This window comes from Carcharodon carcharias, chromosome 4 (assembly GCF_017639515.1).
Source record: "Carcharodon carcharias isolate sCarCar2 chromosome 4, sCarCar2.pri, whole genome shotgun sequence".
Taxonomy (NCBI): domain Eukaryota; kingdom Metazoa; phylum Chordata; class Chondrichthyes; order Lamniformes; family Lamnidae; genus Carcharodon; species Carcharodon carcharias.
In genome coordinates this window covers 171,411,944-171,435,372 of record NC_054470.1, presented here as the reverse complement: position 1 = coordinate 171,435,372, position 23,429 = coordinate 171,411,944, and the positions used below count along the sequence as shown (strand labels likewise).

Sequence of the window (23,429 nt, the reverse complement as noted above, 5' to 3'; positions counted from 1 at the left end):
TAGTCATTTGCTTTGTTAATGTCACACCTGAAATAAAATTGAGATGCAAAAGGAGATTAAAAAGCATTTTCACCTGACCCTTAAGCACGCCATCACAAAATATAATTCCCCTCAAAATTTTGTGAAGCCCCTGTATTAACAGACTTTGATGAAAATCAATTGTACAGCAGCTTCCATATGTTTGTATCAGCAGCATTAGTTAATCTGCTTTACTGGCAGACTTTATTTTGCACCCGTGGTGAATAAAGAGCTGGGAATAGTTCCAAATATCAAGTGAGTTTTAAATAGGCATTGTTTTATCAACTTGAAGAATAAGTGTCGATATAAAAATGCAAATGGTTTTAAAGAGCTTACTTAACAGAAAATGTAGTGGTGATTTAAAAAATAAATTGTTTATGGAATAAATGTATTTTTTGATGACTTCAGCTTAATAGGCACTTTGTGTTGCTGCACGTCATGAATTCTCAGTTTCCAGGGCCAGGTACAAAGCTCTGTGGTGCTGCAATATGCTGCGGCATGGAAGGGTAAGTCATATCATGTGCACACCTAGGCAGGGAATCGCTGAGCAGAGGTCAAATGGAAGAAATAGTATTTGAGGTAACCACCCAGAGTTGCTCTCATGCGCCATCTCTTGCTGACCAGGAGCAGAGCAATTTCTTTGGAGCAGACAACTTGCCTCCCCTCGATTAGAGAACTGGAAGGGATTTTTTTTTAAATCATGCATATATTGAATAACTTAATTGAACAAATATCTAAGACAATCACACCTCCACCCTACTCAGAAATAAATGGTCCAGATCTTTTCAATAAACACAGAACACATTCACATATTTGGCGATAAGGATTGTCGCTCTGTGCGCTTACGTTGGAAAGTGTTTTTGTCCCTCGCTGTTACTTCTGGTGAAAAGATAAACGTTCTAAAGGAGGCAATTATGATTTCACTCGAATTGACAAACAGAGCAATTTGTCACAAACACATATATATTGTTGCTACGTTCAGTGGCTGGACCAATCTTTGTATCAAAAAACTTGTGCAAATTAGATTTTTGACTGCAATAAGCAGCAGTTATTTGACTGCAATATCTGAGAGTTGAAACCCAGAACCTTGCTGAGGGAAATAGAAACTGTCACATCAAGATGTGAAGAATTAAAATGGAAAGCTCACTTAAGAAAAGGGAAGAGGACATGGAAAAGGGTTTAGGTGGAGTTGGTACAGGGAAATGGAGAAGAGTATGACTAGAGTTAGACAAGGTTTTGAAAGGGGTACCAGCAGAACTTGAACAACAAATGGAGACAGGTAAGACTAGAATTAGAACAGTGAAATGAAACTGGATGCAGGTTAAGGTTGAGCTGACATTGTTGGAGTTAGAAAAGGGGAATTGTAAAGTGGAAAACTGGAGTCTGGTCTGAGAAATTGAAACTGGTATTGTAAGAACCAAATCAGGCAATTCAAAATATTTGCTAAAATGCAGAACTGGGAAGTGGAAGGAGTTTACCTGGACTTAAATCAAGGTTTGACCTATGCCTGTTGTGTTTTTTTTATTCATTAATGGGATGTGGGTGTTGCTGGCTAGATAAGCATTTATTGCCCACATCGAATGCCCTTGAGAAGGTGGTGGTGAGCTGCCTTCTTGAACCGCTGCAGTCCATGTGGTGTATCTACACCCACAGTGCTGTGAGAGAGGGAGTTCCAGGATTTTGACCCAACGACAGTGAAGGAACAGCGATATATTTCCAATTCAGGATGTTGTGTAGCGTGGAGGGGAACTTCCACATGATGGTGTTCCCATCTATCTGCTGCCCTTGTCCTTCTAGATGGTAGTGGTCATGGGTTTGGAAGGTGCTGTCTAAGGAGCCATGGTGAGTTCATGCAGTGCATCTTGTAGATGGTACACACTGCAGTGACCGTGCGTCGATGGTGGGTTTGTGGAAGGAGCGCCAATCAAGTGGGTTGCTTTGCCCTAGATGGTGTCAAGCTTCTTGAGTGTTGTTGGCGCTGTGCTCATCTGGGCAACTGGTGAGTATTCCATCATACTCCTGACTTGTCTGTTGCAGGCTGTAGACAGGCTTTGGGAAGTCAGGAGGTGAGTTACTCGCTGCAGGATTTACAGCCTCTGACCTGCTCTCGTAGTCAGAGTATGACTCCAACCATCGGAAAGTTTACCCCCTGATTCCCATTGACTCCAATTTTGTTAGAGCTCCTTGATGCCACACTCAGCCAAATGCTGCCTTGATATCAAGGGCAATCACTCTCACCTCATCTACTGAGTTCAGCTCTTTTGTCCATGTTTGAACCAAGGCTGTAATGAGGCCAGCAGCTGAGCGACCCAGGCGGAACCCAAACTGGTCGTCAGTGAGCAGGTTGTTGCTAAGCAAGTGCTGCTTGATAGTACTGTTGATGACCTCTTCCATCACCTTACTGATGGGGTGGTAATTGGCTGGGATGGATTTGTCCAGCTTTTTGTACACAGGACATACCTGGGCAATTTTCCACATTGCTGGATGGATGCCAGTGTCGTAGCTGTACTGGAACAGCTTGGCTCAGGGCGTGGCAAACTCTGGAGCACAAATCTTCAACACTATTGCTAGAATATTGTTAGGGCCCATAGCCTTTGCAGTATCCAGTGCCTTCAGCCATTTCTTGGCATCACGTGGAGTGAATCAAATTGGCTGAAGACTGACGTCTGTGATGCTGGGGACCTCCAGTGGAAGATGAGATGGATCATCCACTTGGCACTTCAGGCTAAAGCTTGTTGCAAATGCTTCAGCCTTATCTTTTGCACTGATGTGCTGGTCTCCCCCATCAATGAGGATGGGGATATTTGTGGAGCCTCTTCCTCCAGCAAGTTATTTAATTGTCCACGACCATTCAAGACTGGATGTGGCAGGACTGCAGAATTTAGATCTGACCCATTGGTCGTGGAATCACTTAGCTCTGTCTATGCTTATGCTGCTTATGTTGTTTGGCACACAAGTCGTTCTGTGTTGTTGCTTCATCAGGTTGACACCTCATTCTTGAGTATGCCTGCTGCTGCCTTCCTGCACTCTTCATTGAACCAAGGTTGATCCCCTGGCTTGGTGGCTACGGCAGAATGTGGGATATGCCAGACCATGAGGTTACAGATTGTGGTTGAATGCAGTTCTGTTGCTGCAGATGGCCCACAGTGCCTCATGGCTGCCCACTCTTAAGTTGCTAGATCTCGACCAGCTCAGTCAATAGTGGTGCTACAGAGCCACCCTTGGTAATGGACATTGAAATTCCCCCACCCTGAGTACATTCTGTGCTTTGACACCCTCAGTGCTTCCTCCAAATGGTGTTTCACATGGAGGAGCACTGATTCATCAGCTGAGTGGGAGTGGTGGAGGTTGGGAGCATCAGTATGTGGTAATCAGCCAGACGTTTCCTTCTCCGCATTTGACCTGATGCCATGAGACTTCATGGGGGCCGGAGTCAATGTTGAGGACTCCCAGGGAAACTCCCTCCCACTGTGCCACCACCTGGTAGTGTGTATTTAATTACTTCCAATTTGCTGATATTGATTATGTTTATCACATAGTATCAGCTGTATTGGAAATAATTTTTATTTCTGAGACAGAGACATGTTGCCGAAGCTTTTCATCCTGCACTCATCAGGACAAATGCAAGAATGTCAAATTTGAAATGATCATTACAATTTCTAATGTAGGAGAATAGGGTGATGATCAATTGGCAAGTTGACCCTGATGGACCAAGACATTTCCAAGGAGAAAGCAACGGGGAGCTTTAAGGTCCCCAATAATAACTACAGGCTCCCAGATGGGCGCAGGGCTTTAATATATTCCTTCTGTTTGCAGAGAATGGTCCTTGTGTGGGAATGTATGTCACTTCTAGCAAGTGTAAATGAGCCACTCTATGAGCTTGATTGGTTATCTTGTTCAGCAAGTGCTGCCCAATCACAGAGTCACATCTAACAGCAGACATTTTGTTTTGGGTTTTGCAAGCATGGGCTGGTTGAGTACGTTCTGTATGCTGCCTATCACGAGCAGCTGGAGGAACATGCTGTTTGATTTGTTAAATTCTAGTGCAGGTGCAATGCCTCCAGGTACGTGGGCCGTACGTCCCAATGATTGGCTGACCAAATCAAACAGAACGTCCCTTCAGTTGGTCGTAATAGGCAGAGTTCAGGGGTGTACATGTCTCCCCTCCTTCTTCAACTTCACTGTTGACTAGATGATTAAACAATTGGGAATGAATCCATCATCCCATAAACCCTGTGGAGGATCCATCATACTGTAGCGGGCCAAGGCCAGAAATAGGGTTACATATTTACAGACCCAATCGTCTGACCTATCCTTTCTGTGAACTGCAGCTTACCTGTTAGGGCATTAGAAGACCAGTAAAATGTTCATTATAGTGCTGCTAATTGCTGAAAAAATAGCAAAGTAGCAACCATTTAATCCTTGTATTTCAGTCTAAATAAATGAAAATTGAAGACATGTGCCTTGAAATTGAACATTAGCACTTGCACACAATTCCTTTATCACTTTATTTTAATGCTAAAATGAATTGATCAGTTCATCTATTAAAATCACTAATATTCAATGGTCCTCATTTTAAGGCATAGTTCTATCTGATCAAACTTGATCTCGGGGTAGATTTACTTTGTGTGTTCAGAATCAAACCCTCTGTCATTGACAATTTATAGGTGAATAGATACTTTTCATCTATCCATTCTGTTTCGATTGAGTTCTTTTCAATCAAGGTGATCGGAAGTTGTTTAATATTTGGATCAGTTATGCACTTAGCTGGAACTCACAATATTAGCAAGGTAGAATTCCATAAATTTCATCACTTTCCAAGAAATCTTTGTCAAGTTACTAAGAGCATGTAACACTGGTCTTGCCTACCTTTCCGCTTGATGTATCCACATTGCCTTGCCACAGTTGTCGTTGTTTATAGTTACCTCAGTGGATGAGGAAATTATGAAGAGTCTTACAATAATCGATCATTAACACAAAATATCAGCTATCATCACATAAGTTCTGAACACAGAAGGGCAAGTGGTCCCTCCATTGAACATCATAAACTGTCTATGAGGTACCAATTCTACTTCCCCATTTTATCCCTGACCAGAATATGGCAATTGGTTGTAGAATTGGGTGATTTTAGAGGTGGCTTTGCAAATGATAGATTAATGTGCATCTTGCTTTTTCTTTACCACCACCAGCCCCTTATCCCCTGCAGTGTGACCTTCTTTGCATCCTGGGACACCTATCTTGTTCTTATCAATGGATGATTTGTCCCTGGTGACACCTCCATTTACAGGATATTCTGCATGATTATCTTTTTCTTTCCTGATTCTTTGTCCTGATCTGACTTCTGGACAAATAATGAATTTTTTAACCTGCAGGTCATTTGTCAAACGCTGCAATTTGCTGAATCTTCTCAAGCTGGGAAGCTAAGATAAAAAGTTGGAAGACCTTGATGCTTCATAGTCAAAAGGGTCAGCCAGCCCCAATGATTTGTATTGGCCATTAAATGATACATTACATTTGGTTGTCAACATAAGATATTAAAGCGATCTGGAAGATAAATGATGCAAGTAAACGGGATCCAATAAATTTGAATCTATCATCAATGCACATTCACATTTAATTACTATTCAGTCATTTCTTATTACATCCTATTTGTCACCAAAACTAGTTCCTGCCAGCCTCCTTGAGATCCTTTCTATATTTCTATGACATTGTGAGTAGGTAAGGGATCCTGCTACCTCCTTAACATTACTTCCCTGCATGATAGCAGATTTCTACACTGCCACTCATAGTTAATGTGACTAAATTAGTTTTAAATTTCTTTGTTTAGACTGTCGGCTGTGGCCCTTTTGGTAGCACTCTCAATTCTGAGTCACAAGGTTCCGGGTTCAAGTCCCATGCCAGAATTTAAGCTCAAAATCAAGGCTTTCACTCCAGCATGGCAGTGAGAGAGAGTGGTGCACTTTTGGAGGCATTGTCTTTTGGATGAGACATTAAACCGAGGTCCCATCTCACTGCTCGTGTGGATGTAAATGAACTGATGGTGCTATTTTGAAGAAACAAGAAGTTATCCCTGGTATCCTGCCCAGTATTAATCACTCAATCAACATCACAAAAACAGATCATTATCACTTGGCATTATCACGTTGCTGTTTGTGAGAGTTTGCTGTGAGCATATTGGCTGCTAGATTTCCAACGTTGCAACAATGACTATATTCAAAAATACTTCATTGGCTGGAAAGAGCTTTGAGATGTCCTGCGGCCATGAAAAGTGCTGTATAAATGCAAGTCTTGTTAAATATGTTGAATCTTGGTCTTACAATGTGCAACATTGAATGCTGTGGTAGTTTCAACTTGAAAACTTACATGGTGCATCTTAGTGTGGCTTAGATGTATGCCATGTTTAGGTAATAAAAGTTCATCACATCTTCCATAAATTATATTATTCCACATTAATGTTGTTATTTGTTTTGCTGTCATGGAATCTGTTGTGCTGTCATGCCCACTTTCTTGTGACCCTTGACTGATTTTGATGTCCGACTGTTGCAATTTGCTTCCAAGCCACATTTCTGTTGCATCGGAGATTAGTAGGAAACAATGGACTGGATTTTACAGGACACCGTATTCCCAACCATCCACCACAACCCCCCCACCAAACGAAATGTCAGTCATCAGCCTGTCCATCCAACCCTGGCTGCCCTGCAGCCATATTTGGCTGGGAGCAGTCTTAATTGACAACCAAGTGTAATGTATCATTTAATGGCCAATACAAATCATTGGGGCTGGCTGACCCTTTTGACTATGAAGCATCAAGGTCTTCCAATTTTTTATCTCAGTTCCTCGGCTTGAGAAGACTCAGCAAATTGCAGCGTCTGACAAATGACCTGCAGGTTAAAGATTCATTATTTGTCCAGAAGTCAGATCAGGACAAAGAGACAGGAAAGAAAAAGATAAAAACAAAAACAGAATTACCTGGAAAAACTCAGCAGGTCTGGCAGCATCGGCGGAGAAGAAAAGAGTTGACGTTTCGAGTCCTCATGACCCTTCGACAGAACGAAGGGTCATGAGGACTCGAAACTTCAACTCTTTTCTTCTCCGCCGATGCTGCCAGACCTGCTGAGTTTTTCCAGGTAATTCTGTTTTTGTTTTGGATTTCCAGCATCCGCAGTTTTTTTGTTTTTATAAGAAAAAGATAATCATGGGTGGGAGGAAGTCCTGCCTTAGAGAATTGTCAGCCAAATCTGTTTGACTGGCAGCTTTGTAGTCCCAGCAGCACCAGGGTCAAGTGGTGGCCACTGGTAGAACTACAGGCAATCCCGAAGAAAAAGAAGTGATATAGCCCCAACTTAAAAATGACTCTTGATTTTGGATGGGCCTGGCTGGAAGACCCCAGTGAGTTGGGGAGGCAGGGGGAAGAGAGGTGGGTGGGGTGGATTGGAGAGGCTTGGGGGTGAGAGTTAAGGAGGGGTGGGGTATAATCTTATGGAGTTAGCCTCCGATGGGCACAGGGGATCACCCCAAAAGAGGTAACTCGCTCTTCCTGCCTAACAGTGAAAACCAGCCTTCCCCTGCCACACGTAAAATAGCGACAGATTTGAGTCCCTTAAGTAGTCTCAACAGGGCGGGCTGTCCTAAAATGGGATACAGGTTGGGGGTGGGTGGGAAGGTGGTGGGAAGGCCATCTGCTTTATTTTACGAGCCCTCTCCGCCCTCACCACGCCCCACTGCCTTCAAATGCACTGGCGGAGGTCTTTAAAATCCAGCCCAGTATTACTCATATTAATATCTGGGGTTCAGTCGGTGCCTCCTTCACCTGTAGCCCTTGAAGGCCACATCACTTCTTGTGTCTCAGACCTCCTTTCTTGCTCCAACCGCCTCTAAAATGTTGACAGAACTGATTTTTTTTTTTTCTCTTTGTAGAATCTCTTCCTCTTGCTGGCCAGAGTCAGAAAGCTGTGAAGATCTTTGTCTTCACCAGCATTCAAAGGGCAAGTGAAAACACTCTGTTAAAATGTTAGGACCAATTGTTACGTTGGCAGGGTTTTCCCCTGCTTGTGGGGAAGTGACCTCAACTCCACGAGTGCCTACACCAGCCTAACTAAATCCAACTGGTTGTCATATGCTGAATGGCCATGGCAGAGAAAGTTTCACCAGTCATTGTTCAAACTATTGCAGCTTCCCTGAACGTGGCCCTAAGCAGCATTCTCAATTCCCTTCATAATTCCATGTACCCTCTCTGAAATGAAGATTAGAATGAGTGCTGGGGTAAACTGTATAAGATCCATCATTGCTTCCAGGGCGGAATACTATGGGTGTGAAATTAATCCCTGCCGGTAGCCAGTAGCGCAAAACAGGCTCATGATGAATTGGCGTCAGTGCAAATGAAATAAGACGCTATGAATTTGGATTGTGCTACTCGGGTAGACCAATTTTCTGCCTATTTGGTTCCACTTAAACTGATTCAACCCATTAAAGTATGCTTTACTATCTTTTTCTTCAGTGTTAATGAAGAGCAGCATTTCTCTCCAGAACATCTGGAGGGAATCCAAGCACCTATATCTAGGGGGAAGCCTTGCTGCTGAGCAAATGGGGGACAGTAATTGAAAAAGAAGCTGCACCTTCCCCATTTGGTTGAAGCTACAATTCTTTTAGAACTACAACCTAATGGTAAAACTCAGGCAGCATTCAATGCTGGTCTTCCCTTAACAGAAGAGCTCTATTGTTGCCAAAATCTCGTAATGAACAGGAGTACATGAAAAAGGCACCATGTATCCCACTCTCTCTCATTGAATATACCACCAATACATTGTACATAAGCAGGTTTACAGAACAGGAGTAGTCTTGATACAAGTAATGATTTGTAGAATTAATTCACTCAGTGGGAGTATCGGTATTGGGATCTCTTAAACTGCTACTATTAATGAGTTCTTGCTGTAATCCTATATATGGATGGTGTAATGAACACTCTGGTGTGTGTTGGGTTAGTATAGTTGGTGTTGAATGATTAAACCTGGTTTTAACTTGTTCTTTAATGAGTTTTCTGTCCTCTGTTACAATAAAAACATGTTAAAATGTTCAACAGAATCATTATAAAGGATGCTGAGTACCATCTGCTCTCCGGTATGGAGGAGATTCCACTGCTTTTTCCAGCCATTGCAAACAATACCACTGGGCCATTGCTCTGTTTGAATTCAATATCTTGAAAAATACCTTTTATTAAAAGAAATGTGTTTCTTTTTACAGCAATAACCCAGCACATAGATATTTCCTGGCAACTGACCCAGTCACTGGAGATCTATATATCTCAGATACCAACACACGGAGGATCTATCATCCAAAATCCCTGATTGGTGCTAAAGATCTGACGGCCAACTCTGAAGTGGTAGCAGGGACTGGAGAACAATGTCTGCCATTTGATGAAGCTCGATGTGGAGATGGAGGCAAAGCTGTAGAAGCTTCACTGATGAGTCCTAAAGGTATGTTGTGTATACACACACACACACAAACATGGTATATATACACATGGTCATACACAAAATTACATACACTCAAAAGCACATACGTACACACATTCACATATGCACGCAGGTAAAAACATTCCTTTGCTCGCAAAGTTCTGCACTCTTAACCAAACTGAGATTATGTTTGTTGCAGACTGAACTATACCCATGTTGGTACCAGAGTTAGGATGACTTGCTACACAGGCTGGGTTGTTACAATTTAATGATTTAAGAGAGTGACAGAATTTGTGAAGCATTTGTTATGAACAGAAGCAGGTTCTGAGGTATTAATTACTTAAAATGACTAATGTCAGTTTTTATACATTTGCTTATAGTTTCACTGAAGAAAGCTAAAACACTCAAACCAGTCTGTGGCTATGCTATAATAAGATCTGTGCTGTAATGAATGTCCCAGAACATTCAAGAGTCAGGAGTCACAGTGAGAGGAGCCTCAGAACAAAGATAGTGCAATAAATGAGAGCTTTATAATGAGGATACTGTGCATTTCCACATTAGCACTCTGAGACCCTCAGTATCACAAGTGAGTCTTATAATTGGATGAAATTTTCATAAAAGCACTCAGAGACTTTCAGTTTGATACCAGCAAACTCTAAGGGAAGTGGCGAATAATGAACAGTGTATAAAGGCAGGGAGATTCAAGGAAAAACCCAGTACATCACAAAACCTTTGCTTGCCAGTTTGTCTCTAATTCTGATATTTTGAATGGGGAATAGTTGGAAGTTAGAAGCATAGAAACCCAGTTAGAGTATTGTGCAGACAACACCTTCTGATACCTCTGTGTTCTCTTCCTCCTCCTGCCTGAGCAGATCTGTTGCCATTAGGCACTTGTTTAATTTAGCAACATCAATATTTAATGTAACAGCCATAAAAGTCTCGATTATTGTTTTGAGGTCTGTCAGCGTCAACGTGATTTTATTTCTTGGTGACAGGAATTGCCATCGACAAAAATGGTTTGATGTACTTTGTGGATGGAACCATGATCAGAAAGGTGGATCAGAATGGAATCATTTCCACACTGCTAGGATCCAATGACCTCACATCGGCTCGACCCTTGACCTGTGACACCACCATGCATATAAGCCAGGTATGGTTCTGCACAAAAGGTTCAGCCTTTAAACAAGAGAAGATACAGGAAACAGTGTTTGATCAATGCTGATAGGATTGAAGCGGCTGCCCCAAATAACAAACTAATGGGAATGGGAAAAAAAAACTTGCATCCACATGGTATCTTTAATATCAGTTATAACACAGCAAGGCCCTGCAAACGATAAATGTGTTCAATGAGCAGTTAATCAGTTTGTGACAGCTTTGGTTGACAGATTTTTGATCAAAATACTAGACCATCTCCCTGAACTGTGACGCTGTTGGTTTTTTTAAAAAAAAACATCTAACTGAAGAAAGTCCCTGTTTAACCTTCCACCCAAGAGTCAATATTCCACTCCCCCCAGTACTGAACTCAAGCGTCATGTTAGATGATGCACTCAAGGTTCCACAAGTCAATTTTAATTTGGCAAAATTGTTACGAGAGGCCTCAAAATGGGATTGATCAACTTAGCATCAGGGTTACCCTACGGTTAGACCCTCTGTTGTTTTAACAGTGGCCAACCCTGGGCAGCCAAAACGCTTCCCTCTTTCAGGTGGGATGGCCTTATTAATAGTTGGAGGTGGTGGCACAGTGGTATTGTCACTGGACTGGTATGCCAGAGACCCAGGATAAGGCTCTGGGGACCTGGATTCATATCCTGCCACAGCTGATGGTGAAATTTGAGTTCAATAAAAATCTGATTAAGCCATTGCCAATTGTTTTCACAAACCCATCTGATTCACTAATTCCCTTTAGGGAAGGAAACCTGCCATCCTTACCTGGTCTGGCCTACATGTAACTCCTGACCCACAGCAACGTGGTTGACTCTTATCTGCCCTCTGAACAAAGGCAATTAGGGATGGGCAATAATAAATAAATAAATGATAATAATAAATGTTGGTCTAGTCAGCAACCCCCACAATCCATGAACAAATAAGAAAAAATATTCAACTTAGACATACATGGGACTCCTCCCTCCATAGAATTGAACTGACTCAGGTGTGTGGCATTCACTCTCCATCCAGCAATAGAGTTGACGAGGTCCTGGAAAATAGTTTTCAATTATTTTTGTGGGGCCAGGAAGAGGACGAATGATGTTCCAGGCTCCAAAAAATTACTTAGGTTTTACCACTGCACTCTCTGCCTCTCCTCACCTGCTGCACCATCTGACTCCAACAAGCTGCCCACCTTGTGCCTTTAGTTCGCTGGTTCTATTTAAATGAGGCCCAGGCCACAAAATGATGCCGATCTCTTCACTGCTGAAATGGGCACGTTGTCGGTGTTCTCCACCAATCAGTCAGCCCAGAGCTAAAATTGTCTCCTTCACCCTGACCCAGTGTTCCTCAGACATGAGAAAGCAACCAACTGAATCTAAAGTGAAATGGACTGGAATGACTGTTTAAGTTACCTTCCAGAGAGCTCTCACAACATGTGTAGTAGGAGTTAGTGTATCACATGTTGTAAATAAGCCATTGCACCCATACTCCTGGAAATACGGCAGTATCTTTATAGTATTCAGAGATATTTTAAAAACAGGAGCAGAATATGGCCAGGATTTTCCCGCCGGGGGGGTGGGGCCTGCTTGTTGACTCGTAAAATGAGGCGGGATGATGTCGGGCAGAACGTCACCCCGCCCCATTTCAATTTTCAGGAAGGTGGGGGCTCAGCAAAATCAGCTGTGCACCCGCCGACCTGTCAATGGCCGATTAAAGTCATTAAAGTAATTAATGGACCTGCCCGTCCAACCTTAAGGTTGGCGAGCAGGCCAGGAGCCCCGGCAGGTATTAGAAAAAGTATGAAACGGGCGGGATGAGGTTTCGTGTAGGTTTTTAAAAATTTAATTGAAGTGTTTTTAAAAGTTATGGACATGTCCCAACTCATGTGACACCGTCACATGAGTGGGGACATGTCAGGGAATTTATTTTTTTCTATTTTTAATATTTTTCAATGTGCAGCCGATCTCCCTCAGGAAGATGAGTGCACTGTTTCGTGTGCATGTGCGAAAGAGAACACGCTCAGGTTTAAGGATCGCCCCCTGCCTGCACAGGGAGCGCATAGCACTTCCAAGCAGATGTCACACTGGGTGGGCCTTAATTGGCCCACCCATGTAAAATGGCAGCGATGGGAGGCGCGCTTCCACGAACTTCCCCCCCCCCCGCCTACTCCGACGGGGGGAAAATTCTGCCCTATGATTCAATTGTAATCTGCAAAATTGGTCCGTTGAAGAAAACAAGAAATGCAAGCAAACCTCTAAATACAGATAGCTTTAAGTGAATAATGAAATAATCCCTTAATTTGTGACTAATTTGGCATTCTATGGAAGTTGAAATCCCTACCGATTTCAGAATATACGATATCTCAAAAGTCTTTGGCATTGAACAAAATTCAATTTTGTTGGATAATTTGAATTAGTCAGTGTAAATAACACAGCACATAAGCAAAGTAAAAGCAAAGTGCTGAAATTCTGAAATAAAAACAGAAAATGCTAGAAATACTCAGCAGCAATACAGGTCGATAGACAATTTGCCTTCCTAATTGCTTGTTGTACCCACATCTGAACTTTCTGTGTTCCCTGTACAATTACACCCAAATCTCTCTGAACATCAACATTTATAACTTGTACACCTTTTAAAAACATCCTGCTTTTTATTCTTACCACGAAAGACAATAACCTCATATTTCCCCACATTTTGCCCGCTCAATATTTCTTTGCAGCTTCTTTGTGACCTCCTCACAGCTTGCATTCCCACCTAGCTTTGTATTGTCAGAAAACTTAGATACATTACTCTCGGTCTCTTTGTCTAAGTCATCAATATAGATTGTAAATAGCTGAGGCCCCAGCACTGATCTTTGTGGCACTGTACTAGTTCCAGTGTGCCAACTTGAAAATACCGCATTTATCTTTATTCTCTGCTTCCTCTCAAATTAACCAATCCTCTAACCATGCTGATTCCCAACTCTATGAGCCCTTATCTTGCCAATTAATCTTTTGCATGGCACCTTATCAAAAGCCTTTTGGAAATCCAAGCGTAGTATTATACTGATTCCCCTTTATTGACCCTATTAGATGCATCCTCAAAAAACTATAATAAATTTGTCAACCATGATTTCACTTTCATAAATCCATGTCGACTCTGTCTGATCACACTGATTTTCTAAGCCCATTATTAAGACTTCCTTAATAATAGATTCCAGCATTTTTCAGATGACTGATGCCAGGCTAACTGAAGGGAGTCCCCTGTTTTCTGTCTCCTTCCTTTCTTGAATAGCAATTACATTTGCTAACTTCCAATCCACTGGGACTATTCAGGAATCTAGGAAATTTTGGAAAATCATAACCAGTGAAACCATTGGCCAGAATTTTTCCGTCGGCAAGTTGGGGGTGGGGCCTGCTCGCCAACAGGAAAATGGCACAGGATGATGTCGGGAGGAACCCCCGACGTCATCCCACCCCATTTAAATATTCAGGAAGGCGAGCAGACAGCAAGATCAGCTGTCTGCCCACCGACCTGTCAATGGCCAATTGAGGTCATTGACAGGATAATTAAGCTAATTAAATGACCTGCCCATCCAACCTTAAGGCTGGCTGGCAGACCAGGAGCGCCAGCGGTAAGGAAAAAAAACATGAAACCTCATCCACTGGTGGGATGAGGTTTCATATCTGTTTAAAAAATCTTTAATCATTGTCACATGAGGGGGACATGTTAATAATTTTTTTTATTTTGCTATTTCTGATGTTTTTTAAACTTTCACCAATCTCCCTGAGACAGCACTTAGTCTCAGGGAGCAGTGCGCTCTTTCACCCGCATGTGTGAAAGAGCGCACTTTGACAGTTGGGGAATCCCTCCCCCCCTTCGCACAGGAGGTGCATAGCGTTTCCCATTGGGCAGCCCGCTGGGCGGGCCTTAATTTGGCCCGCCCACTCAAAATGGCAGCGGGGCCTGTTTCGGCGGCAGAGTTTGGCTGCCCGCCCACCACCGAGCCGGTGGGGCCCACCCGCCCATTGAGGGCTATATTTTGCCCAGTATCTCTGCTTCGACCTCTTTTAGAACATTGGGAGGTAGGCCATCAGGTCCTGGACATTTTTCAGCAATTAGTCACTTAAGTTTCTCCAGCACTTTTTCTCTGCTGACGTTAATTGCTTTAGATTCCTCACTCTCATTAGCCCCTTGGCTACCCTTTATTTGTAGTATGAAATCTGTGTCTTGTGAAGATAGGCACAAACTATTTGTTGAATGCCTCTGCCATTTTCTCATTTCTCATGATAATTCCTCCTATCTCTGTATCAAAGAGACCAATGTTTACCTTGGCAACTCTCCTTTTTTTATAAACTTGTAAAAGCTCTTGCAATCTATTTTTATATTCCTGGTTGGTTTCCTGTCATATTCCATTTTTTCTTCCTTTTTATCAACCTTTTGGTCACCTTCTGCTGGCTTCTAAAACTGTCCCAATGCCCAGGTTTACTATGATTCTTCATAACACTATAAGCCTTTTCTTTTAATCTAAATCTCTGCTTAACTTACCAAGTAAGACACAGGTGAGTTTTAGTTTTGATATGGGTTGTATTTTTTGAAAATTTAGAGTCATTTCTTTCAATATTTTCCAATGTTTGCTTCCCGCTGTACCTTCAATTTGCCCCATCAATCTTAGCCAGCTCTCCCTTCATATCTATGAAGTTGGCTTTGTTTAAGGTTTCAATTCCTGTTTTGGGCTCAAGTATGGTTGCTTTCAAACTTACTTGGGAATTCCATTACTTTCTTCCAGAAAATCTTTTTACTATGAGGTTATTAATTAATCCTGCCTCATTACACAATACTAGACCTAAAATAGTGTAACAGCTTATATTTCACCTCATTTCTATTTCTCTTTAGTTCTGATGACGAGTCAATCGGACTCGAAATGTTAACTGTATCCCTCTCCACAGATGCTGTCAGACCTGCTGGGTTTTTACAGCAATTTTTGTTTTTGTTTCAGATTTCCAGCATCTGCAGTTTTTTGCTTTTATCATAATGTTATTCATTGTTGGTTCTACAACCTTTTGTTCCTGGAAACTGGAGCAAAAGCATTCTACAAACTCAACTTTCGGACAACCTTTGCCAATTAGATTTGTCCTGACGATGTGAATATTAAATTCCATGATTATTACATTGCCCTTGTTACAAGCTCCGATTGTTTCTTCCTTAATGCTCAGTCCATATAACTGCTGTTAGGAGGCATATAAACTACTCCCACTGTTTTCTGACTGTTGTTATCCCTAATCTCCACCCATACTGATTCTATTTCCCGATTTACTGAGCCAAGATCCTTTCTTATTACCTCCCTTATGTCATCCTTTACCATCAGGGCTACTCCTCTTTTTCCATTCTGCCCACCCTTTCAAAATGTTGCATACCCTGGAATATTTATTTCACCTTGGTCACCTTAGAACCATGTCTTTGTGATGGTGATTTGATCAAACCCATTTATCTTTATTTTGCCGCCAGTTCATCTATCTTATTACAAATGCTTTATGCATTCAGATGAAATCTTTAATTGTTTTTTTCAAGCACAATTTTTTGCACAGACCTTATTCGTTGATATATTGATACTGTTAAACTCTCTGGGAGGAATCACCCCAGATTTGCACTGAGTGCAGTAGCAAGCGGGTAAAACGACGCTTTACTCACCAGCTGCAAAAGCAGCTTTTTGCACCTTTTCATGCCAAACCTGCCGCATTAATTATGCATTCCTGGGAAACACACCGTTTCCATGGTGGGCATGCTCCAATTCGCCTGCCACGCCGTCACCTCACTGCTTCATCACGCCAGGCATCACATTTAAAGTACAGCAACGCTCAGTGCTTCCAGCCTAGGACTGCAGCACAGAAGACATGGCCCCAAAAGGCAAGAAGACTGCAGCCCTCACCGCCTTTTGGACACCATGGTGACCCGCTATGATGTCCTCTACCCCCTCTCTGGCCACAGGAAGGGCAGCAACATTACCACTCCAGCTTGGTAGGTGATGGCACTGGTGATCAGTGCTAGTGTTGCACAGAAGTGGTTGGCCATCCAATGCAGATAGAGGATGAATGATCTCATCTGTGCAGCCAGGGTATGGCAATCGTCTCAGTGCTCTAAACTCACACACTCAAGCCCAATACACATTCACTGGCATCTCACTCACTGCCAGCTTAAGGGACATCACCACCCATTCTTTCACACATATCCTCATGTCCATCTGACTTCATCTCCTCTGGAAACTACCTCCTTAGCCCTCAACATATTAAGATCACTTGCACAGATCAGCATGTGCCCCCACACACCCTAGGGCATAGTGTAGAACCAGCTATGAATAACATTATTTTCCCTTGGCTGAGGCCAGTTCTCCCCATTCCTCAAATGAGACCTTGCCCTGCAGCCATGGAAAAGCTGATTTGTTAGTTGGGACCTACCTGTGAGTCCCCCTAAAAGTGATGTGGTGCTGTCTGTGAAGCCTGGCGCTGACAGCTGAGAGTGTTGACCTTGAAGTCCCGAACAAAGTGCAGCCCGCCAAGTACATGCCTTATATATGCTGCTGTGTTTCCTGCAGATATGAGCGGACAAACCAGTGGGGGGGCAGGGGCGATGACTCCAGTGGGCTGGCCTTATAATGATATGCTGATGTATTACAATGAGTGTCCCGATATCCGATGGCAGGGAAACGCGGCCCACCATCAGCGGGCGGAGCAGTCGATCACAGACCGGTTTCACTTGTAACTGATTTTTAGCCTTCTTGCCACATTGTCTGCTCATGCCACTGAACACACCTGATGCCGGCGGGCATGAAAAATCCCTATCTCTGTCCTGTCTCTTCCAGTCCATTTTCTGCTTCCCGTTTGTTCTCAAATGTAAAGCTGTAGCCCCACCTTCTGGTAAATCAGTGTAACTTCTGTCATACATTTGACTTGTTCAACAATTTCTCTTCGACTTGTACTAGAAGAGGATCATCCTACTCTATTAAGTAAAAAAGTGAAAATCAAATCCAGATTTGGTTTTGTGCGCACAATCCCTTTCTGATCTCTCAGCTTTGTAGATATTAGAAGCTTGGCCACGTGAATATTCTTGCTTTCACTCAGAGGTCCCTCAAACCAATTGTCATTCATGACAAGACTGTCAGATTTAGGGGCTCTCAAATGTTTTGGGCTGGCCTCATGCAAAAGATTTAGCCAAAGGCACTTGCTGCTCTGGTGTCCATAAAACAAAATCTTCCTCTCCATCACTTCTATTTCATGCTTCCTCTCACTTCACAGAATCACAGAATTGTTACAGTGCAGGAGGAGGCCATTGGGCCCATCGTGTCTTCACCGTCTCATGAAATGAGCACCTCACCTAGTACCATTCTCCTACCTTCTTCCCATAACCCTGCACATTCTTCATTTTTGGATAACAGCCTAGTTCCCTTTCGATGCTTCAGTTGAACCTGCCTCCATGACACTGTCACTTCTACCTCTCCTCCCTCACTTTCTTCTCCTCCTTCTCCATTCCTTCACATTTCCCTTCCTCTTCCCTCACTTGCATCTCCCATTGCTCCACTTTTGTTTCTCTTCTTCCTTTCTTTGTCTCCCTGCTTCAGTTGTTTCGCTCTCTTATTATTTTTTCCACTTTCTATGTTTCTTCTCCTTCTTCTTTCTCTATTTTTGCCTCAAATTCCTACAGTGTTGGAGCTGTCACCTGGGGAGAACATAGGATGCAATATAGGGCAAATAAGAGGTATTCAGAACTTTAAAATGAATGCAGATGGGGAGCTTACTGCTGAATTAATACTTGATAATGGGCTCATGCTAAACAGTGGTTGAGACTTTCCTAACCATCCCAGTCAATGGTTGTAGATTTCTATCATTGTTCACATCAGGACATGGCAACTTACTGAGTGGAGGTTGGGTTATGAAACCCACCGCCCCCAACATCCCCCCACTGGCAACCCCGTCCCCCCAGCTCTGCCCAAATCCCAGTGCTGCAATCCACAAAGAGAGGATTTTCACTTAGCCTTTTTAATACTGCCCCACCATGGCAATGCCTTGCCAGACCTCTCACCTCCATGCTGGTTGAAATTATGCTGCGTAACATCAATAAAATGTACATTAAGGTCCATTCAAAACTTCTTTGGTGTGTTAACAGGTGCATCAAACTGCACTTATTAAAATAGCATAGAGAGGATTGTGAGACAAATTCTAGGGTGCATTTGGTTCCAATGTTGCACAATTTCAGCCTTTTGTTTCTCCCCCCGTCAAATACAAAATAGTGCAAAATATTGGGACAATTTTTCTTTAAGTTGTTTCGTGCCAGGCTGTAACCAGAGCCTCCAAAAGCGTCACTTAGACCCTATGATAGATGCAAGTTTATGCTTTTCCTCAGAGAACAGTACAATGCGTCAAGTTGCTGTACATCATAAATTACAGAAGGTAAATGAGTTCTTTTTATGGTTTTGCTGCACTTACTATCTTGTCTGCATGTGCATTGAAGGAAAATTTATTGTGAAAATCAATAAAATGCACTGGGTTTACCAGTACATGCTCAGATTCATTCAGAACTTTAATTGCTAGATCAAGATGTACTAAGTAAAATCAGTCATTCTACTGCAGTTAAAATAAACCTACACTGTCTACTGACCTCTGTTGCACATTGTGAACATTAGAGGCGAGAGGATTGGGCATGGCTGTGATGCATCTTTCATCACTTACGGTGCTGTTTAAAAATTTGCTAACTTTGCATTGTTGGTTTAGTGCTTGATTTTCCAAGTTGGAAAGGAGAAGGCGAGAGAACATTTTTCTTTCTCTCTTTCTTCCTTTCTCGCAAATCATACACATTGAATTGAAAAAAGCAGTACCATGACATTGTCCATGACTCAGGGTTTGCAACACTGCTGCTCATATTCCCTTTCTGCGCCTATGACCCGTAATGGTCTCCCAAGCAAAATAATGGAGTGCTTTTGGGACCCTTAAAACCAAACACAGCATGGGCCTGTGCCTCAGGAGAGGAGGGGAATGTATTGGAGAGGCAGAGGGACATAGGGCTTCTTGATGTAACAATGCCTTTAGTTTCTCTGTGCAGCCATACGGGTGAAAATTTCCTGTAACAAAATGATAAACTTGCTGAAAGAACAGCCTCATCCTTTCATGAGGAACACAGGGAACTTCATTAATATATACTGGTGATGTTGATACTTGGGAGGAAATTTGACCCTTTCGGTGACATTTGCAATCTTAAAAACAAGTGTGTCTCTAATGTCAGGTCCGCTTGGAGTGGCCAACAGATCTCGCTATCAACCCGATGGATAACTCCCTCTATGTGCTGGACAACAACATTGTGCTGCAGATCACAGAGAATCACCAGGTGCGCATTGCAGCCGGTCGGCCCATGCACTGCCAGGTACCAGGCGTCGAGTACACACTAGGGAAACAAGCAGTTCACACGGCGCTCGAATCAGCCAGCGCCATCTCGGTGTCCTACAGCGGTGTCCTCTACATCGCAGAAACCGATGAAAAGAAAATAAACCGCGTGAGGCAGGTAACCACCGACGGAGAGATCTCACTCCTCGCCGGCGCACCCTCGGACTGCGACTGCAAGAATGATGTCAACTGCGACTGTTACCAGACCGGCGATGGCTATGCCAAAGATGCCAAGCTCAACTCCCCATCCTCACTGGCTGTCTCTCCTGACGGCACACTGTACATTGCTGACATGGGCAACATTCGGATCCGAGCGGCCTCCAAGAACAAGCCAGTGTTGACGTCTGTGAATTTGTACAAGGTGGCATCACCTTCAGAGCAGGAGCTATACATCTTTGACGTCAATGGCACACACCTGTATACCAAGAGCCTGATCACAAACGACTACCTCTACAACTTCAGCTACAGCAACGAAAATGACATCACAGCTGTGACAGACAACAATGGAAACACCCTGCGGATCCGAAGGGATCCCAACCGCATGCCAGTGCGAATTGTGTCTCCAGACAACCAAGTGATCTGGCTGACTATTGGCACCAATGGAGGATTGAAGGGCATGACAGCCCAGGGTCAAGAGCTGGTTTTACTCACCTACCACAGCTACAGTGGCCTCTTGGCAACAAAAAGCGACAAGACTGGCTGGACAACTTTCTTTGAGTAAGAGTCTCCTTATCTTCTAGTAAAGCTGAACAAAAAAGTAGAGTATGAAATTATTTTTAGTTCATAAAACTGTCTTTTGTAGATTTTGATGTTGACTTCTGTTTGAGTTTTCACTGCCTCTTTTTTTTATTCATTCTTGTTCATTTTTGGGATGTGAGCTTTGCTGGCTGGGCCAGCATTTGTTGCCCATCCCTAATTGCTCTCGAGAAGGTGGCAGCGAGCTGCCTTCTTGAACTGCTGCAGTCCATGTGGTATAGGTACACCCACAGTGGTGTTTTGCTCCTTTCGCGACCCCCCCCCCGCCCCCCCCATTCTAACTCTTACCCTCCTGAAAGTGGAGGCATTTGCTGGAACAGACAATAGGTAGACATCCAATTCCTTGCCCTTTCCTTATGTGTGAGTGTGGACAGTTTTCCACTTCTACACTCATCAGATCCCAATATTCCACCTTTACTCGATGGCAAATCACAAACCGACAAGCATAAGTGGTCCTGGCTTGAGCATCATCAGACTTCAACCACAGGGAGTTGAGTTCTATTCCATGCCCTCCGAACAACATCTTCCGTCCCCTTTACAGCAGCACTTATAAACACCAGAGGCTTTCCCTCCCTGTTCCCGTAATACACATCCAATGCGACTTTTGTTGGAATTGGTCAACTAAAGGCCAGAGGATGCGCTTGCCACCCTATTAAGGATTGTGGGCAGGCTCCTGAACACAGGAGGGACCAATAGGAGGCCCTCCGGTAATGAGAAAGTTGCTGCCTGCCATTTGAAGTTAAGGGAGAGAGAAGGCAACAGGGGTGACCGTTCTTCTGTATTGGCAGCAGGGTTTGAGGGAACCCTCCTCTCACTGGCCATGTTTCAGCCACCACAGGGGACCAACTGCCTAATGGAAAGTGGGACCCTTAGCAGCCTCAGTTGGCTTACCGACGGGTAGCGGATTTGCCCGCGGCACCCCCGACCTGGCCTCTTTAAGAATGGTCCAGATACAAGACCATGTTGGCATTCCAGCCAGCAGCGGGAAATTCCAGGCTCACCACCCTCCGTTCCTACCTTTGGCGGGCTGCCAAAATTCCGCCCATCATGTCCCAGCCCTTTTCAGTCTGCAGAGAGATTGATGGCGAAATTTCTCTTTGGCAGAAGTGCAGGACAGGTGAAAGTGGTTTGTACACTCTGTCCAATTTCACCCCCCCCCCCCCCCGCCATCACCCCTCTACGTTATTACAGTGGAACAGGCTGAGCTGTGTCAACTTGAGTTTTTCACTCAGTTGCATTCAAGGTCAGAGAGAATTTTTGGTTTGATCTTCTTGGATGTGTTGCCTGTGGTTATTCACCTCCCTCAGGAGGTTAAAGAAATCAGGAAGATTCCATGACAGGATAGATTGTACATGCTCTGTTGGACTGATCTTAACTGAAATTCTAGGTCAGTCAGTGGAAATGTTCTGCACATGGAGTGTTATATAAGGGAATTTCTGTGAGAGGTGATTCTAAAAAGGGCTCCTGTCTTTGAAAAATATATCAGAATTTGCTTCTTGAGGTTCAGCATTACATTTTATTGGTAAAAGTGAAAGAGAATGTTATTATTTTTCAGGAAGGCCAGTTGCCTTAAAGGGTAAGTGTTTGGAAAATAAATCCTTCAGTCTCCTGTTAAAAAGGCCACTCTTTAAATTGCTTTCTTCAGCTATGACAGTGAAGGCCGACTGACGAATGTCACATTTCCCACTGGTGTGGTCTCGAATCTCCATGGGGAGATGGAGAAGGCGATAACTGTGAATATTGAAACGTCCAACAGGGAGGATGATGTCACCATCACCACCAACCTTTCTTCAGTGGATGCCTTCTACACCCTTGTCCAAGGTACTTTAGTGGTACTCAGCACACTGCTGCCATCGTTGCACCAAACTCATACTCAGGCCCACAATGTTTGCAATTAATGCTCCAAACCACAAGGCTCATTGGGCAGGCATTTTTGTTTCATTGCTGAAAGGAACATATCAGTGTTCAAGTCAGGGCAGAATTTCTAGGTGACATGTGGAGAATTTAGATAGCGGCTGTGCGATTTTTCTGTGGTGGGGAGGGGGTCAAGTTTCAGATGTCTCGCAGTATCTCTGCTCGCACTTTCAGCAGCTTTCCCCAGAGAAACATCATAGATAGCCGAAAGTTGTTGTCTCCTTCATTTCTCCGGGTTGTTGGGGTGGTGGTAAGGTGGAGCGGGCAGGATTGGGGGGGGGGTTCCATCAGCCTTCTCCCGAAGTTATTATGGGAGATTGGGAGAACCGTGTGCAATTTCCTGTCCGTGACACATAAGCAGAAACTCTTTGGCAACAGACAAGCACAGCAACAGATGTTTCAAAAATCAGGAACGATCAATATTTTGTTTCTGATTCTCAAAACCCACCTCCTCAGCCAGATAGGGAGGGTGTGATTATTCCATAATTGCAGATAAGCACTATCAATTGTTTGAGTGAGATAGTCAATTACTCTTGAATGAGGGGCAAATTTGTGCTGTGGGCCCAATGCTAATGGGAACTGAATTGAGACACCCAAATTCATGTCTTAGAATGTGTATATCTGCCAGTAAACAGGAACCTTTCATCCCTTCAGTCTGGGTTGGATTTGAGCCCAGTTGTTAGAGTTAGAATGACAATGACAGTGTCTAATCCACTATACCATCCACTTCCTC

The 23,429-nt window shown here is 43.4% G+C and overlaps 1 protein-coding gene across 4 annotated transcripts in view; it reads left to right on the top strand.

The window, feature by feature from the left end:
* The window catches only part of tenm3 (teneurin transmembrane protein 3), a 584,772-nt gene that overhangs the window by 537,948 nt on the left and 23,395 nt on the right, over nucleotides 1–23,429 (top strand). For all 4 annotated transcript variants that reach the window (XM_041186060.1, XM_041186059.1, XM_041186063.1 and 1 more), the window contains 4 exons: nucleotides 9,259–9,491; nucleotides 10,466–10,620; nucleotides 19,869–20,743; nucleotides 22,428–22,603. In XM_041186060.1, the coding sequence (XP_041041994.1) occupies nucleotides 9,259–9,491; nucleotides 10,466–10,620; nucleotides 19,869–20,743; nucleotides 22,428–22,603 (1,439 nt within the window). The remainder of the gene's footprint in view (nucleotides 1–9,258; nucleotides 9,492–10,465; nucleotides 10,621–19,868; nucleotides 20,744–22,427; nucleotides 22,604–23,429) is intronic.